Source organism: Myxocyprinus asiaticus, chromosome 9 (genome assembly GCF_019703515.2).
Source record: "Myxocyprinus asiaticus isolate MX2 ecotype Aquarium Trade chromosome 9, UBuf_Myxa_2, whole genome shotgun sequence".
In the NCBI taxonomy this organism is placed as follows: domain Eukaryota; kingdom Metazoa; phylum Chordata; class Actinopteri; order Cypriniformes; family Catostomidae; genus Myxocyprinus; species Myxocyprinus asiaticus.
Genome location: NC_059352.1, coordinates 32,272,655 through 32,291,970, shown reverse-complemented (window position 1 = coordinate 32,291,970; position 19,316 = coordinate 32,272,655). Strand labels below are relative to the sequence as shown.

At 37.4% G+C, this 19,316-nt stretch overlaps 1 protein-coding gene across 4 annotated transcripts in view; it reads right to left on the bottom strand.

Moving 5' to 3' along the window:
- LOC127446586 (ubiquitin carboxyl-terminal hydrolase 43-like) overlaps window positions 1–19,316 on the bottom strand; it is a 167,411-nt gene that overhangs the window by 46,363 nt on the left and 101,732 nt on the right. For 2 of the 4 annotated variants that reach the window (XM_051707626.1, XM_051707627.1), the window contains exon 7: window positions 1,667–1,829. In XM_051707626.1, coding sequence (XP_051563586.1) covers window positions 1,667–1,829 — 163 coding nt within the window. The remainder of the gene's footprint in view (window positions 1–1,666; window positions 1,830–19,316) is intronic. The other 2 variants (XM_051707628.1, XM_051707629.1) reach the window with 1 other exon arrangement.

The window sequence follows — 19,316 nt, the reverse complement described above, 5'->3', positions numbered from 1 at the left end:
GTGCGTACAGGTGTACAGCTGCAGGCGTCACTGCTGGAGGAGCATGCAAGCTTATTCCTGCAAAGCACTTAATTCACGCAGATTTGACTGCGCCAACTGATCCGATTTGTATGAATGAATGTCATTGTGTATCATGAACTGTGTCTCTTGTACCAGTAGTTCTAAAATTAACTTCCAATTAATCACTTGGCTCATAGAATGGCAACAGTTTTAGGGAATAATACTGTTTGTATGGATATAAAATGGTCATTAAATCACAGAGTAATATTTCTGCAGGAACATACAGTAATGCAAATGACTAAATGCTGTAGTTACATTACCAAACTGAACAGTTTACGCCATTTCAACTGACACCATTTGCATTCTTAAAGAGAAAGTTTGTAATTGTTGTGACACTAGCATCACCAAACGGAACTGCAAAAACTGAGTGATTACATTGATTTCTCATTATACAACATTAATTTCAGTCCTCTAATCTGATTGGACAAGTGGTGATCCGAGAGTGCTGATATTTAGTGTAACTGCACTGCGACTCTTCACTGTTTCTATTACTCTTATTGTCTGTGTTTGCAGCATAACAAGAGGCTGCCAATTAATTTTGCGCTGGCTTATTTTGGGACTATTTTCATTGGTGGAGCAAAAATAGACAAAATAACTGACCATATTGTGTCTAAATTGTAAATTACATGATATTCACTTCTTGTTTATAGACATCAAGCATTGCGTCAGTTCAGGCAGGTCACATTAGTCAAGCTAGCTGATGCTGATTTGATTCGCTGCTCTCACCGCACTGTCCATGCATTGCTGCCCAAAAAAGAACCATACAGCAACAGCAACAAATTGCATAAAATTGTTGATCATTCAAAAGTGTTCATTTGATGGAAATGGTCCTGACTGAACTGTAGTTTAAAAGCAATGATTCATTGTAAATTAATTGTAGAACTACTGGTACAAGTGACACAATTCAAGATACACAGTAACAGACATTCATACAAGTCAGATCAGTTGGCGCTGTCATAATCAATATTCTGTGTAAGTAAAGTGCAGCACAGGAATCCGTCCACATACAGCTGCATGAATCATCTGAAGTCTGTATGGGTGTTGCATCTGCTATGGTCCTTGTCACTAACCTCCAGCTGTCAATCAAAGCTGTGCACTGTCTCGCTCCCTCACCTGTGGACACAGGGCTACAGGTGGAAACAGATGACGGGTATTGACCTGAAACACCTAGAAATGTCAAGATGACATTTTAGGGCCTTAGGAAGAGAAGAAAAGAGAGAGAAACTGACAGTGTTTGTGTTCTTGTGCTGTTCTACTGAATATAAGCACAGCTGTGATTACCTACAGCCTAGAGCCTATGGATGAATCACAACTGTGCTGATATTTAGTACAACAGCATGATTGCAAGTGTGATATTGCTTTTAAAAAACACTTTTATTAACAACTGAACTTACAATTTGGAAACAATATGGCCAGCAATTTTGTCTATTTTTGTTCCACCAACAAAATAGCTCCAAAAAAAGTGTGCAATTGCTTAATTATATTTATAAAATAAGGGTAGAATATTACTTGGAATCTTATGGGGTACTTCAAGTAAATAATTTAGGTTCAACATAAACAGCTGGGAGCTTCTGAATAAGAAAGCCAGATATAATGGTGTAGTTACCTTGTAGCTTGTTGGCCAGACCCAGCTACATTGCTGAATAACAGGAGGATCTTTGAAGAGCTACCCTGATTCATGAATTCTGATGATAACGTCCCCAAGGATGGTAACCACTGACCTTCAGGTCCTGTTGTGTATGGGGAGGAAGGGAGGGAGTGATTAAACCCTACAAAAGATTAAAAAGAAGTAGAGAAAATATTAAAAGTGTCTGTACAGACCACAAAAATAACAGCAAATAATAATTCAAATTTATATTTTAAAAATACATCATTATTTTGAAGACAACGACTGCACAAAATTGATTAATCTATATTTCTTTTCATTATGTTTTAGTTATATTAGAGAAGATAGTAAATTCAGCCACATTTAGTACAATAATCTCCAACCACATTTGGTAATACAACAGGATGTACTGTAGATGCAACATGACTACCTTCTCTCAAGTACTTGCAGAGCTAGAGTATGCGCACTGATCTTCATAATGGTGACTTGAAAGAAAACACCATAATTTAACACAAAACCTGTAAACACAACTATAAACTCATTAATTACAAACAACAATTATTTACAGTCCTTATGACCCCTGGCCATGCCTACCAAGTGTGTGAAGATGCACTAATATGTAATTTCATATATTTAGAGAGAGTTAAAGGGGCCATATTCCACACTTTCGTAATTTTTTCAACCCTGATGGAGGTTTCTTGCTCCAAAAAACAGCCATAATTTAGTTTTACATAACCATTTTCCAATACCTTCCTTAAGCTGTTTTTGCTACTGTACCTTTAAGACTTCTGTTTGTGTATGACCCCTCATTTGATTGGCGAATAGTTCACATTTGGGTGGTCATATGATAATGTGCTCATGTGTTGTCAATACCATGATGGTTTCTGAATGACTGAATCTTGGAGTGTAGTTTCCATAAATGGTATAGATGGACACGGAGGGAGTGTTGTGAATTAGTGTATTTACATGCACTTTAAATGTTTTTTGGATTAAAGCAATAATTTGTCTTTTTAAAATGTCATGTAATTTTAATAACAGACCTAGATCATGCGATTGTGGCACAGCTCCGTCCAGCATGTATACACATCAATCAGACCGCAATAGGCTTTGGCATTATGTGCATTCTCCGAGAAACAGAGATGCTGCACAACCTGTATTTAACCCTGAAGTCGAACGCAACACAAAGCAGAGAATAGGAAGAGCAACAACAACAAATGTGTGCGTTTCATTCAGAAGTGATCATACCTATTCTCTTCGCAGACTTTACTACCCACTGTGAGAGCTTTGGAGGGCTGAAAGGTGTGGGTCTCAAAAATAATGTTTATTCAGAAATCACCTTTTAAGTAATTTTTACTGAAAATTATGTTTGTAAGCGATTTTACACCGTGGCTATTATGATTGTTCTCCCTTCTCCCTCCCTTCCTCTTTTTTGCAGGGACGTGCCATCCATATAAGCAAGGTAAGCAGTGCTTACCTAACAAAAGAAAAATGACACTATGAATATTCAAATATAATTGTTAATATACACTACTGTTTTCGTTAAAATGTATCATGTGGAGTGGTGGTGGCGTAGTGGGCTAAAGCACATAACTGGTTGCTGGTTCGATCCCTACAGCCACCACCATTGTGTCCTTGAGCAAGACACTTAACTCCAGGTTGCTCCAGGGGTATTGTCCCTGTAATAAGTACACTGTAAGTCACTTTGGATAAAAGCATCTGCCAAATGCATAAATGTAAATGTATCATCTTTCAGCAGCACAGACATTCATTTATTCGCTTTGGCACCACCCTTAGGTATATATGGAAGACGTATCCCGCCACGTAATAAAAAAATAAAACAGGTAATTCAGATTTTTTTTATCTCACAATTGAGATATTAAGTCACAATTGCGTGATATAATGTTGCAGCTGCATGATAAAAACTTGGAATTGTGACTTTATTTCTCACAATTTCAACTTTGTCACATGCGTGATACAAACTCGCAGTTGCATGATAAAATCTCTCAATTTCGACTTCATTTTTCTCAATTTCGACTTTATAACTCATTTATAACGCAGTCATTGCAAATATAGGCCTATCATTAGCACAGTTAAGTTAAAAACTATATAACCATAATATACAGGCATAAAATATTTTACAGTCAACGTTAGTTGTAGCTTGAGAAGCCTGCAAACACTCGGATGCGATTTCATTGCCTGGCATACGTAAGGGACCATCTGAAAATGCCACCCACTGCGCTAAAACACTGCGGGTGTCCAAGCATTCAATCACCTGACTTATGCCTATTATACAGAATTTATATATATATAAAAAAGGTGGAAATTCATTTTAAGATTCTGAAGGTTGTAGTAGGCTGCCAATGGTTAGGCTTACTACCTGTCCTATTTTCCCAATATGTGCAATTGTACTGTATATAGTTTTCAATTATTTTAGGAAAAACAAATCACAAAAATTTACCAATATGTTTAATTTATATATATATATATATATATATATATATATATATATATATATATATATATATATATACAGAGTATATAATACTGTATTAATATACAGTATTCACTTTGGAATATGAATATATAATTTTGTTGAATTTTAGTGATTTTTTTTCTTAATTAATTGAATACTATATACGTATAATTAGACATATTGGGAAAATAATACCTGTAATAAGTCATGCAACTCACTAGGAGCCTACTTCATCCTTTGGAATGTGGAAAGAGGATTTTGGTGAATTTTTGTTATTTGTTTTTCCTAAAATAATTTAATATTGTATACGTATATTTAGACATATTGGGAAAATAATACCTGTAATAAGTCATGCATCTCACTAGGAGCCTACTACAACCTTTGGAATGTGGAAAGAGGATTTTGGTGAATTTTTGTGATTTTTTTTTCCTAAAATAACTTAATATTGTATACTTATATTTACACATATTGGGAAAATAATACCTGCAGCAAGTCATGAATCTCACTGGGGACCTATTACAACCTTTGGAATAAGAAAACAACTTAGTAGTTTATTTTATTGATTATGTTCCTAAAATAATTTAATACTGTATCTGCATAATTTCACATATTGGGAAAATAAGACCTATTACAACATTTGGAATGTGAAAATTACATTTGTGAATTTTAGTGATTTTTGTCCCTAAAATAATAGACAACTTACATACAATACTGTGCAAAAGTTTTAGGCACTTGTGAAAAATGTTGCATAGTGAGGATGTCTTCAAAAATAATGCCATAAGTAGTTTTCATTTATCAATTAACATCATACAAAGTCCAGTAGACATAAAAAGCTAAATTAATATTTGGTGTGGCCACCTTTGCCTTTAAAACAGCCCCAGTTCTCCTAGGTACACCTGGACACAGTTTTTCTTGGTTGTTGGCAGATAGGATGTACCAAGCTTCTTGGAGAATTCACCACAGTTCTTCTATCTATTTAGTTGTCTCAATTGCATCTGTCTCTTCATGTAATCCCAGACTGACTCAATGTTCAGTGGGCGGCTCTGTGGGGGCAATGACATCTCTTGCAGAGCGCCCTGTTCTTCTATTCTAATCTTTTCATTGCAAAGTAATGTTTGGGAGTCTAAAATGTATTTTTCCTATTGACACACTAAAGCTGAAGATATAAATAACCATCTTAAGACAAATGTTTTTGTGAAACATCTTAAGTGCCTAAAACTTTTGCACAGTACTATATATAATATATATTCACACAAAGGGTTGGGGAGTAATAGAATACATGTAACGGGATTACATATTTAAAATACAAAATATAAGTAACTATTCCACTACAGTTACAATTTAAATAATTGGTAATTAGAATACAGTTACATTCAAAAAGTATTTTGATTACTGAAGAGATTACTTTGAATTTTATTGTCATTTGTTTCATTTAATATTTAGTCCTTTCAGTTTTTATAGTTAAAACAAGTGAAAAAAATCTACCAGTGCTGAAGAAGTAATCCAAAGTATTTAGAATACATTACTGACCTTGAGTAATCTAACGGAATACGTTACAAATGACATTTTACAGCATGTTTTCTTTAATCTGTAGTGGAATACATTAAAAAGTAACCCTCCCAACCCTGTATATATATATATATATATATATATATATATATATATATATATATATATATATATAAAATAGGCATAAGTCAGTTGATTGAATGCTTGGACTCCTCCGATGATTTAGTGCAGCGGGTGGAAATTTGAGACGGTCCCTTACATACGCTAGGCAATGAAATTGCATCCAAACGTTTGAAGGCTTTATTCTGTGGCTACAACAAACACTGACTGTTTTAAGTAAAATGTTTTATGCCCGTATAGTATGGTTATATACTCTTTAACCTAATTGTGCTAATGATAGGCTATAATTGTAAGATTGTCGCATCGAGAGAACCCAACACAATGACTAGAAATGCCACTGCAAATGCAAACATAAAGTTGTAATTACGTGATATAAACTCGCAATTGTGACTTTTTTTCTCAGAATTGCGACTTTATATCTTGCAATTGCAAGACAAAATGTCACAATTGTGAGATATAAACTCGTAATTTCGAGATATAATCTCAAAACTGCATGATAAAAACTCGCAATTGTGACTTTATTTCTCTCAATTTCTACATTATTTCTACAGATATAAAGTTGCAATTGCGAGTTTATATCACGTAATTGCGACTTTATGTTTGCATTTGCAGTGGCAATTGAGAGTTAAAAGTCAGAATAACCCCTTTTATCGGGATCTGTCTTCCATAGGTATAAGTACTTTCTGTTATGCTTTCTCTGATTCAAAGCATTGTTGACCGCCCTTTCATTCAACACTGTACGTTCATTCAAAGTCACGCACGCTACCACAAATGGCCAAGGTAAGCATGCTTACAAAAATGAGTAAGCCAATCAGAAGCTCCTTCCTTCAGTCAAGCTATCTGACAGGCTAGATTTTAGTTTTGTGTCAACACGCAAGGAGAGACGCATGGATTTTGTGTTCAAGTAAAGGTAACAGCCGCCTCCAATATTGCCAGTATTGCCATGGCAATACTAGTTTAATTATAAGTATTGCCCATCAATACTACTTTTTTCAGTTCGTACAACTTCATTAACCTGCATTTTAATACAGGTAAAGCGGGGCCTACTGCGTCTCTCTCTCGTTCAGCATTCCGTATGTTTGTCTAGTTTAGTGGGACAGTGAGCAAAGGAAGCTGCTTATTTGCTGAATTTAAAGATTACACCTATAATCTTCTACTCCTTTCAGCTGCTCCCATTAGTGGTCACCACAGCAGACATCCATGATCCTCATATTTTACTTGGCACAGGATTTACACCAGATGCCCTTCCTGATACAACCCCCAGTGGCTGGGGGACTCTCACTCACACCTACAGGGCAATTTAGAGCCTCTGATTCACTTAACCTGCATGTTATTGGACTCATGGGGGAAACCAGAGCACCCAGAGGAAACCCATGCAAACACAGGGAGAACATGCAAACTCCACACAGAAAGGCCCAATTGAGCTGGGACTGAACCCAGGACCTTTTTGCTGTGAGGCAATAGTGCTAACCACTGAGCCACCATGCCACCCACATGTCCATGCCTGTGTTTTATAAAATATGTCCAATATATTCTTTCCTTTTTGTTGTATGTCAAAACAAGCTCTTCTGGCACTAAATGTTCACTGTATGATTTAATGGACATAAACATGCTTGGCTCAATATATGACAATCTTTAATTTGTGTGATATGAGCAATATTAATGTTCTGAATTTAAAACAATTTGGTCATGAAGTTCGCCACTGTGACATAATTGTTTCCATTGAAGGTTCTAAGGCAACAATTTACATCAAAAAAGAAATTTGTGACATTTCACTCACCCATATAATGTGTTTTGGGCACAGCGTTTAATAATGTAAATTAAAAATCTTTGATGCTTTCCCAGTCTCAAAGTCCACGGCACATGCCTGCTTTGCAGTAGTATTAAATGTCTTTCTTTATAAAAACAACAATTATAAAATAATTTTTCATAATCTTACATGGACAATTTTCACAAATGTCATCATAAAATACTTTAAAAGAGAGTAACAGGTTCATACTATGACCAAGGTTATCACTCTAGCATTAGCATTTGCACCATGAATGCAGTATATAAACATTACAAATTACACATTATCTACTACTGCATATATCTTACTTTCAATTATCAAGGAGTGGATATAACAGCTTCTTTGACTGATCTCATGTGGCTTCCATTTATAGAATGAGCCTGAAGCAAATGACAGGTAAAGATACTGTTTCAAGTATTCAGACAAAAAACCCTATTAAATACCGCTGATCACTAGTAATCACTGATTACTATTTTCTTAATCGGCTGTTTATCCACGAAATCTCTCCTCAGCCTAAATGTTATTATTACGCTTATAAAGCCGCAGAGTGACGCTCATACCTCATACCTCTACAAATAACCATCCAATGACAGGCCATCATACATCTCCTTCGAGTGGCACGTGAGAGAGGGGGTGTGTTTTAAAACTGAATTGAAAGCTCATGGGTTACTCCCACAAGTCAACGGTCCAATGGCATTTTTAAACTCGATTGTCAAAAGGATAAAGAAAAGCAATTGACAAATGGAAAAAGAAAAGCCAAAGTAAAACGAAAAAGAAAAGCCATTGACAAATAGATGAAGAAAGGCAATTCCTAAATTCTTTTTTAAAACGCATTTTAAAAGGTGCATTTAAAAATTACTTATTAATTTGCTATTTTTTGGTTCATTTAATTGCATTTTAAACATGAATTAAATATATGATTTATTAATGCACAATTTTATTGTTAAATATAATTACATTTAAAAAGACACATTTAAATGTGTCTATTTATTTGTCCATTTAAAAAAAAAATTGTTTATTTATTTATTTTATTTTTAAATGTTTTTCTCCACTTTTCTCCCCAATTTAGCATGCCCAATTCCCAATGCGCTCAAGGTCCTTGTGGTGGCGTACTGACTCGCCTCAATCCGGGTGGTGGAGGACGAATCTCAGTTGCCTCTGTGTCCGAGACTGTCAATCCGTGCATCTTATCCCGTGGCTTGTTGAGCACGTTACCGTGGAGACCTAGCACAACTCACCACAAGTCACCACGTGCCCCACCGAGAGTGAGAACCACATTAGAGTGACCACGAGGAGGTTAACCCAACGTGACTCTACTCACCCTAGCAACTGGGCCAACTGGCTGTTTAGGAAGCCTGACTGGAATCACTCAGCATGCCCTGGATTAGAACTTGCGACTCCAGGTGTGGTAGTCAGTGTCTTTACTCGCTGCGCTACCCAGGCCCCCCCAAAAATTGTTTATTTATCCACTTTTTATTTTCAGATTAATAGATTGATCATTTATCTCTTCATTCTTTTTTAATTGGCACTCCACGGCTTCCAGAGTTTCTAAGAATGAAAGTGAAGCAAAGCAGAGCTCATGAAGTTAGAACAATCCAGGAGCAAATAGTGCTGTCTCCTGCCTTCAGGCATCACCATAAGCACAACGGATTATGTACATTTGATCAGCACCAAAACCAGTGGGTAAAGAAATTAAGAAATGCACATGGCTGTAAAGGTTTCCATGCTGTTTTGCGTGTTCTGTGCGTCTCGCTGTTGACAAGCTAAGCTGACTTCTTCAATACTCTACTATGCTGCAAAAGGTCAACAAGAAATCATCTATGTCACTTCCTCAGCTGACGTCCTTTCTTCACCTGTTCATTTGCACATAGTATCATGTATACTTGGACAGAGAAAGGAAGACTGTAGATTGACATCGCAAAACCCTGCGGAAGTTCGATTAAAACTGCCTATGTTAACGAACTCAGTGTTATAGTTTATTTACATAGAACACCTCTTTTATTTTCGTAGATCAAGGAAAGACATTTCAGTACATCATATTTTCCACGATATACAGTATCTTTTTACTTGTCTATGTTGTATTTTGTGTAGTAAGATGTAGGGCTGCACGATTATGACAAAAATCATAATTGTCGATTATTGCCCTTGATATTGTAATCACAATTATTAATGACAATTATTTGATGAAATTACCGTGAAGTCACTAAGCAGGCAACCACGCTTCTGTGTTCTTCAGAACAGCAGGTTATGGGCTGCGCTGCAGTTTCTTTTAAGCATTACATACTGTAATAATGTTTGTTCATGTTACTAAAGGTTATTATAAATGTATATCTATGGTTTAAAGTGAAGAAATATATCTAGGTTCTTTTTGAACTATTGACAAAATCAGTTTTAATTTCAGTCAATATGCCTGTGTGTCATGTATCATGTTGATGTATTCACATCCTCACACATTTAACACTTCCAAAGCTTGAAAAATGTGGCATATAAATATGTGCAATATGTGTCTTTACTGCTTAAATTATTGGCCCACATAGAGTAAATAATAATATTTGACATATTCAATAGTCAAACTGAACAGACGATTTAGATTGAAGTTACTTACTGGATTTAAAATCCTGTATTGTGATCCTGTTCACATAAGATGACTGAAGCTGTCACTCACTGTTTGAGCCCTGCAGTTCAGCGCGAGCTCACTGACACGGCAAACAAGTCTCATGAAAATTCGTACATATTTTACGAGTTGGCTATTTTGTATGATTTAGTATGAGTTTGGTCATATAAATTTGTACGATTTCATCACGTGCAAATGCCCGGATGTCTAATGCGGAAGTAAGCGTGAGTTTCGTGCACGAGGCGTTAAGGACATACTTATTAATATTATGCCCTTACCCAATCCCCTTATCTAAACCTAACCAATCAGTAGAGTGTGTAAACATGATAGGAAGCTGTTGTGTGTGACAGAAGCAGGTAATTGTCGCGAATTAGATGGAAACAATGTCCAGCGATGTCATTGGCTGCAGTGAAAGTCGTACGATATCATACGAATTAGCCAAATTTAGAAAAGTCGTTTGAAATCTTACAATTTCGCCATGAGATTGTGTAGGAGTTCTGCACTTACATATTCTCACATAATAAATATAACTGTTTAAACAACACAATAAATCAGTTATTTCAACCCTGTCTGTACCTTGATTATAATGGTCGAGATCGTTTTAGTTTTGTCGCGTTGCTCATTTGTGGTTTGTTTACCTTTGGTAAAAAAAAAAATGGTGCGACATGCAACGAAATGAAATGAATTCAAAATTGCTCACCTTTGTTCTACAGCTTCTTTTCGAGTGTCAGATGATGTTTCTTTAGCACTAATTTCCGTGTGCCATCGCAAACAAAGATGAAACATACTGTAAGCATGCATCTGGATGTCAGACAATTTAAAACTTGCGCACAAGAATTGGTTGCAGTGTTGCCAACTAGTTTCAATGGAAAGTAGCTAAAGCCTGCTCAAAAAGTCGCTAAATGTCACTAGATGACGTCATACGCTAATTAGCATATTCGTGACGTCATCGCGTCTCATTTGCATTTTGCATAGTGTCCGCCCTTTACATGTGTTTGCTTCTCTGTGCTTACCGTACATACTGTAATACCCTATTAATTCCCTATATCTATCAATCACTCAGAGAGAAAGTTAGAAGCGACAGAAACTTTCTTATCTTTTCTCTCACACAGCGCTCAGCCATAACAAAGCACTATGTGCATATTTACAAAAATTCATTATTTTATTGTCTAAGTAAGTGTCTGAATTCAGAGAGTTCAGAAACAGGAATGAACAACTGTCTAAAAATCTCTTGTGATTAAGTGCATGAAAAGAATAAAAATAAACGGTCAAATTAAACTCTTTAAATTTAAAACAAAAGGGATCAAACAATACAGATTCGTGATTGGTCCTTGACAACGCTGTTTGCACATGCGCAGCTCATTCACGTCTATGTCAGCTGCCGTGCGGTCAACTGATTGTGCTGCTCTGCCTTCTCGCCTGCTCACCTCTCACTCTCTGTCAGTCTCACTGAACAGAGTAGACACAGAGAGAGCTGTGTCTCCGAGTCTGGGCAGGAAAACAAGACCACGCGCTCGGGGGCAGTACTGGCGACTTTCTTCTACGGAAGATAGCTAAGTGTTGTCCAAAAAGTCGCTAGATTTGTTGCTAGGTGCTTTTTTGAATAAAAGTCGCTAAAGAGGTCTGAAAAGTTGCTAAATCTAGCAACAAAGTCGCTAAGTTGGCAACACTGATTGGTTGTCATGAGTGATTGGACTTTAGACTCACTGCATCTATGATTGGCCATTGTCATTTCATTGCTCAACGCACACGTCTGGGATTTGTTAGAAACTCAACCGATGCAAAAACACGTTCTAAATAGAAACAATTAACGCAACAGGAGTAGACTTAAATTGAATAATCGTCAGTTTTCACGATTACATAATCGTGACAACCGTAATCGTAATTGCGATTTGTTTTTCAATTAATTGTGCAGCCCTAGTAAGATGTGTAGCATTTGAAACATAGAAACATGTATCACATTTTATTTCTGCATCAGTTTAACATCCCTTTGATTTCCTCGGTGACTGCTGGCATGCTATGCTCTTTCACTTCAATCAGAAGTGGATGCTTGATCCTGCAATGTAATCAAAAGCCATCGTCACACATACACATACCATGAAATGGCAGTTTTGTGTGACACCATTAGATTCTTATCAGCGAAGAGGGGCTTAGTTCAGCTCTCAGAGAGCGAACTGATAAGTTTGGTACATATGTCTTTTAGTTAAGCTTACGATGATGTGAGGAATGTTAACAGCTTTAGGGGCCATTCACACTAAACATCTTCACAGTTTGTAGAAGTATGTAAACATATGCGCTAGATTTTAGATTGTTGCACCGTGGCATTCTGTTTTTTCAGCGGCTCGTGCAGGAGTGCCACGTTTTTTATTTACTATTACTATTTATGGTCTGCATGGGGTTACTAAAAATTATACTTATAATTATATAAATGTATTTACTTACTATTCATTAAAATCTGTGACGTGTATGAACCAGTTCCGCTACATTCACCTAGAGCGAATTTTTTTAAGTGCACATGCGCTCCACCTTTCTCTGCTGACCGCTTCAAGAGGTTCAGACAGTGGGATGAAATGTGTGACATCCCCCTACCCTCCCCTTTCAGTTCATCAGACCAACAGGAGCAGATTGGAGAGGGGAACTGTGAGCTTGTGAGTGCCTTAATTAAACTCAGCCCACACTGACACACAGAATTTTACACTTTTACAGACACAAACACATATGGACTAACCCACAGTCTGAAGACCTATAGATATAGATTCAGAACAATGCTGCTCTTTGGACATTAAAAAAAAAAAATTCTGCTCAGCTATTGTTGTATTTTTTTGAGTAGCCAACAGTATCATCTAAATGGGAAATCTTAAAAGCTTCAATTACAGCAGTTTTCCTCTTTTTCCTTAATCTGTATCATGAGATTACTCTGATCAAAAGTTACTCTGATTATGCAGTAAATGGGGCGATATGACAGAGCACATCTGAGATTACTCTGCTATAATAGTCATGTTTTCCACTGTGGCTTTAATTATACCACACTAGAGTAGATACATGAAACAACAGCCTAGAGGATGATGACGCCTCAAATAGCAACATAAGATAGCATTTGATTAAAGTGACACAATATCAGAGCAGTCCATGTCAAACAAAAGATGAATTCTACACTTGTCTGGGCTGGAGGGTCCAGACAATACCATGGAAATCTGTAAAAGAAACCTCATCACAGAAATGGAGTGTGTTTTTGCTTGGTTGCACATGACCTCACCAAAACATTATCAGCCCAAAAATAACCAAAGTTCCATAGGGGGATCTTTTGAGAGAGAGAGATAGCCAGAACAAGATGTGGGCTTATCTATGAACAGAACTGTTCTGACAGGTGACCCTCTAACCTGGTCTGTCTATCATATCTCCTCAATAGATCGAGATATGGGGTAGAGACCAATACAATGAATCCTGCTATATGGATTGCGCAATCTACTATTCATTCATCTATACTCTAAAGGTTAGCTCCTATGGATTGTACTTAACACTGCTACTGTCACATAATCACAAAGGAATTGGTTTCTTAAAAAAGGCCCTGGACAAAGAAAGGAAGTCTATAATATCCAGAGATATCTGTATGCATTTTCATTTCAATAGCAGTTGCTCAGGTGGTGCATTAACACCCAGATGTAGGCTATGTGATTTGAATTCCACTATCTTTGCTCATAGGGACCACTTAAGTTTTTGAGCAAATCACTTGATCCTTAAATACCATGTGACTTATTACTCTGGAGCTGTAGGGAAATGATGTTATGACTAACTGATTGGATGATGACACCACAAGAATGCACAGTCCCAAGCACTTCACTAGCAACTATCCTAAGCTGAAATGTAAATGGCAGCAGATGGAAAACATATCCAACATATTTTAAACATATTTGTGATTTAGAAATGTTTTATTTTGTCAGTATACATAGCCACTTTTTGAAAGGCTATTTATAAGATGATTTTCTTGGATTCAAATGTTGTAGTTACAGTATTTACCAGCAGAAGCAAACTGGATCATGCTATCCAGCCAAACCTTGACCCAAATACAAGCTGGTACATTCTGAGCCTAATGCTCATAATTACTGTATACTTTGTTTTTCTGCGTGCAGCTACGTCTCGCACAGTGCGTTTGATGAAAAATGACGCCATCAGCACAGTATTCTTGGATTGAATTTGAATCACTTAATATACAGACTCCATTCAAACTTGGCTTTGTAGTGGATAATATCAGCCATATATGTACTATATTTTTTTGGTTTTATACTTTTAAGATTAAAATTTGTGAATCTAAGGCAACGTCCACACTACTACCTTTCTTTGGTTGAAAACACATTGATTTTGCTACATTTTCTCCTCTCATCCATACTGGAACGGCATTTTCCTCCACCAAAAGCAAAGATTTTGAAAACTAGTACAGCTTACTTTAGAAAACAATGGGTCTCATTCACTAATAATTGTGTGGATTTTGCATACTTAAACGCACAGGACAAGTTCTCATGAAAACTTTTCATCAGATTCAGAGCAATTTGTTAGTAATTGGCATAAAGCATGCCCAAACCATCTCTATGTAATGGCTTTTAGCACGACTGCATAGTTGCAAATGTGTAGAGAAAGATGCCCCTTTATCTGTGCCTCATCATCCACAGGTTCAGACTGTGCATGTGGTCCAAAGGCAGTGCTCAAAGTGCATAGAAATCCGTGGTGGACCTGCCCCTTTGCCTGATCATTTTGCAAACAGGACAATGTACTGGCACCTTATAAGAGTTAGAATCACTGCCGGTACTGTCAGGAATTGCACACTTCAAGAACTGCCATAAGGTGAAGAAACTTCTCAAAATCTTTTGCCAATTTCCAGTGGACTTTTTAATAATAGCATTATTTTATGTGATTAGACGGGCAGGTTAAATTTATATCAAGCTTAATTGGCAAGATAAACTTAAGTGTAAATTGCCAATGCATTATAAGACACTATACATAGATATATAAAACAAATTGAATGCTTAAGTTTAATTTGCTGAAGTTTAAAATCTCAAAACTATTATTAGAGCACACGCTAGGTCTCTCTCATGAAGGATTTCTTTTGACATTGGTTCAGATGACAGTATGCAGCTTGCCCGTAACTTTCCCACACCTAGCTCACCCCTTGCGAAGTCACTATTCTCCATACAGTAAATCTGCTCCCATGTTTATTATGCCCGGGACATGCGTCGTGCGCAATGAATAAGCGTGCACTGCTCCACACAATCAGTTTCTGTGTTAGGATGTGCCATCAAATCTAGCATGTACCTCTGCCAGGAGGTTCCTGGTAATTCAAATATTCCAATTTTAGCCAAAGGAAGTGGGGAAAAACAAAAGTATAGGTTCAGGAAGTTAAAAAAACCAGATACTTTATTAACTGCGTAAAATGTTTTCACAAAACAGTCAACTGTTTATCACAGAAATTAAGTTCCTTACCCTAACATATCTAATATATATGTGTATATAATTTAATTAATTTCGTGTTTATTTCATATTTATAAGGACACCGGGAGAATTTGATTTTTGCGTATGTGTGGTTTCAGTTGGTACTAAATTTAGAATTTAGAATACATTTTAGTATGAACTAAAAACTGATAAATCATGATTTCTGCATGAAAACGTTCATACACAGATTTCACGCACAAATACTTGTGTACGCACAGTTAAAGAATATGACCCATTGACATTAGGAAATAGAAAATAGACCACGTATAAGTGTGGATGTGGCCTAAATCATTAGGTGTCTCCCAAACCGCACACTTCTGCACTATTCTATGCCATTTTGTAGTGTAAGTAGTGCAATTAGTATGTTTACACTGAAAAATGCAACAAAAAGAAGTGTACTACGATAACCCGGATGATGCACTGCTTCAACCATCAAAACCAGAGTGTGGACACTTCATGCACTCAGCGCTCGCGGCTTGCAGTATGTATTGGAAGGGGCGGAGTTGCATGGCTGCGTTTTTAGTCTGACAAAACTATTGTAAATAATGGAGAATCTGGCAACTAGTGATACTTCTGTGAAGACAGCACCTTACAAATGTGAGTTGAATGCTTTACCATAACCATACGCTGTGTAAATATGTTCATTATTTTAGATAAAAGTGTCAAAATGAGAGGCAACACATCACGAGCGTTTGAAACATCACTTCCATCAGCTGTTAAATGGTGAATGTTCGGTATAGTAAAAAACTGTTTGTGTTCAATTTGAGATGATACTACACTTTGTAAATTCATACAGTACACTACATGGCTGAGTGCATTGTATACACTGATGAGCCAAAACATTATGACCACTCACAGGTGAAGCAAATAACATTGATCATCTCCTAACAAGGCCACACATGTCAAGGTCTGGGTAAATTAGATGGTAAGCAGACAATCAGTTCTTGTAATCAACATGTTGAATGCAGGAGAAATGGGCAGGAGTAAAGACCTGAGTGACTTTGACAAGGGCCAAATTGTTATGGGTCATAGCATCTCTGAAACAGCAAAGCTTGTGGGGTGCTCCCGATCAGCAGTGGTGAGTACCTACCGACAGTGGTCCAAGGAGGGACAAACCACAAACCGCCAACAGCGTGTTGGGCGCCCAAGGCTCATCGATGCGCAAGGGCAACGAAGGCTATCCCATCTGGTACGAACTGACAGAAGGTCTACTGTAGCACAAGTCACAGAAAATTTTAATGAAGGTTACGGAAGGAATGTGTCACAACACACAGTCCATCACACCCTGCTGAGTATGGGGCTGCGTAGCCATAGACCAGTCAGAGTGCCCATGATGACCCCTGTCCACTGTCCAAAGTGCCTACAATGGACACGCGAGTGTTGGATCTGGACATTGGAACAGTGAAAGAAGGTCACCTGGTCCAATGAGTCTGGTTTTCTTTTACATCACGTGGACGGCTGTGTACTTGTATGCTGTTTACCTGGGGAAATGATGGCACCAGGATGCACTGTGGGAAGATGGCAAGCCTTGGAGGGAGTGTGATGATCTGGGCAATGTTCTGCTGAGAAACCCTGGATCCAGCCATTCATGTGGACGTCATGTGCCACCTACCTAAATATTGTTGCAGACCAGGCACACCCCTTCATGGCAATGGTATTCCCTGATGGCAGTGGCCTCTTTCAGCAGGATAATGCACCCTGCCACACTGCACACATTGTTTGGGAATGGTTTGAGGAACATGATGAAGACTTCAAGGTGTTGCCCTGGCTTCCAAATTCCCCAGATCTCAATCTGACTGAGCATATGTGGGATGTGCTGGACCTACAAGTCTGATCCACGGTGGCACCATCTCGCAATTTACAGGACTTGAAGGATTTGCTGCAAATGTCTTGATTCCAGATACCACAGGACCCTTCAGGGGTCTTGTAGATTCCATGCCTCGGCGGATTGGCGCTGTTTTGGCGGCACACAGAAGACCAACAGCATATTATGTGCTATAGAAATAAACTTTGACTTGACTTGACTATTAGGCATAATGGTCATAATGTTTTGGCTCATCAGTATAGTACATAATTTCGGACACAGCTATTGACTTACATTAATAGAATGTTCAGCATTCAAAATATAACAATGATATTATAGCAATATTTGCATACAATGCAGTATTACATTTATACAGAACCAAATCTTAAAACCTTAGCTCACATAAAACTGTGTTTTTGCTGTCTTGAAAGTATTGGTACAGTATTTGCTTCAGGAAATGCAAATCTAAGTTCACAAATTTCATTATGTATACAATATGTGGGAGAGATGATCAGTATTTTCTTGCATTAAAAGTGCTTTGAAATAATACAACAATTTAAATAAGGTGCTTTATAAGTGAACAAGCTGTGACATAATGGCAGATTGGCAAAAGATGCCAAATCCACACTTGAGTGTTGATCAGTAATGTACATACTAACTGTCACCTGCAATGAGGTGTAGAGTCTATGAAAAACTGCCTCCAAAGATTTAGCTGCAGTGGTAGCTGTATGTGTATAATATGTGACATCAAGCAAAGTCAGTAAAAAGTTACTCATAACATAATTTAAAGGTTTCTCACAGCTTGATGAACACTTTGAAACACTGGACAGCACACTGTAAAGGATATGAGGCCACAAACAGAGCACTCATTTCCTTATATAGATTAACTGTCATTTTACCATCAATCTGTAAGTACTGTAAATAGTTACAGAACAAGGTCAAGACAACTGGAGCCTGTTACAGCGGAAAATGAAACAAAATTGGATAATCCACTGTCTAAAAACCTTCCAAAACCAATATTTGGTCTTAAAGGGTTAGTTCACCAAAAAATGAAAATGTTGTTGTCTTTTTCTAACATTTTGTTCCTAACGCATATTACTTTTTCATCTACGGAACACAATAGAAGATCTTAGGCAGATTGTAACCCACAGTCCAAATTTACTCTCTTTGTATAGAAAAGAGTATGATTAAATTTCTTCCAAATTTCTCTTGTGTTCCACAGAAGACAGAAAGTCTTATGGGTTTGACAGGGCATGGCGGTAAGTAAAGTAGTGAGTATAAGCAGAGACTATTTAGCAGAGACAGACCACTTCTACTAAAATGAATGGAGAATTGGAATGCACAACTGCCAGCTGATGTAGAAAAGGAAGTCCTGCCTTACAGGTAAAAGAGCCAACATCCTTTTAGATACAAACACTGCCTGTCAGTCTACTTGAGAATGTGCATGCGCACCAGCAGAACCAGCCTGAAAAATAATGTTTTTTACCTTGAGCTGAGCTAAAGAAGCACAATTTATGATATCATTGTTGTCAGAATTTACTGATGATTTTAAGGATGTTCTTTGATCTTTATCTTGACCAAGTTTTGGAGATTTCGGTTGTGGTGATGTGGGCATGGCTGAGTGACGTCTGTGGAGAGCGAGGCTGGGAGAGGAAGAATGGTAAGGATTGACACCTGTGGGAAATTATCTTTAACAGCTGTTCTGTGTTACAGTGAGAGCTGGAGAGGGATAAAAAGGGAATCCAGACCGCCGGAGGGGAGAGAGAGAGCGATACACAAGCGGACTGTGTGCGTGATCATTTGGGCTGAAAAGCCAGTAGTGTGTGTGTTACACTGAAAAGTATGGGAAATAAAGAC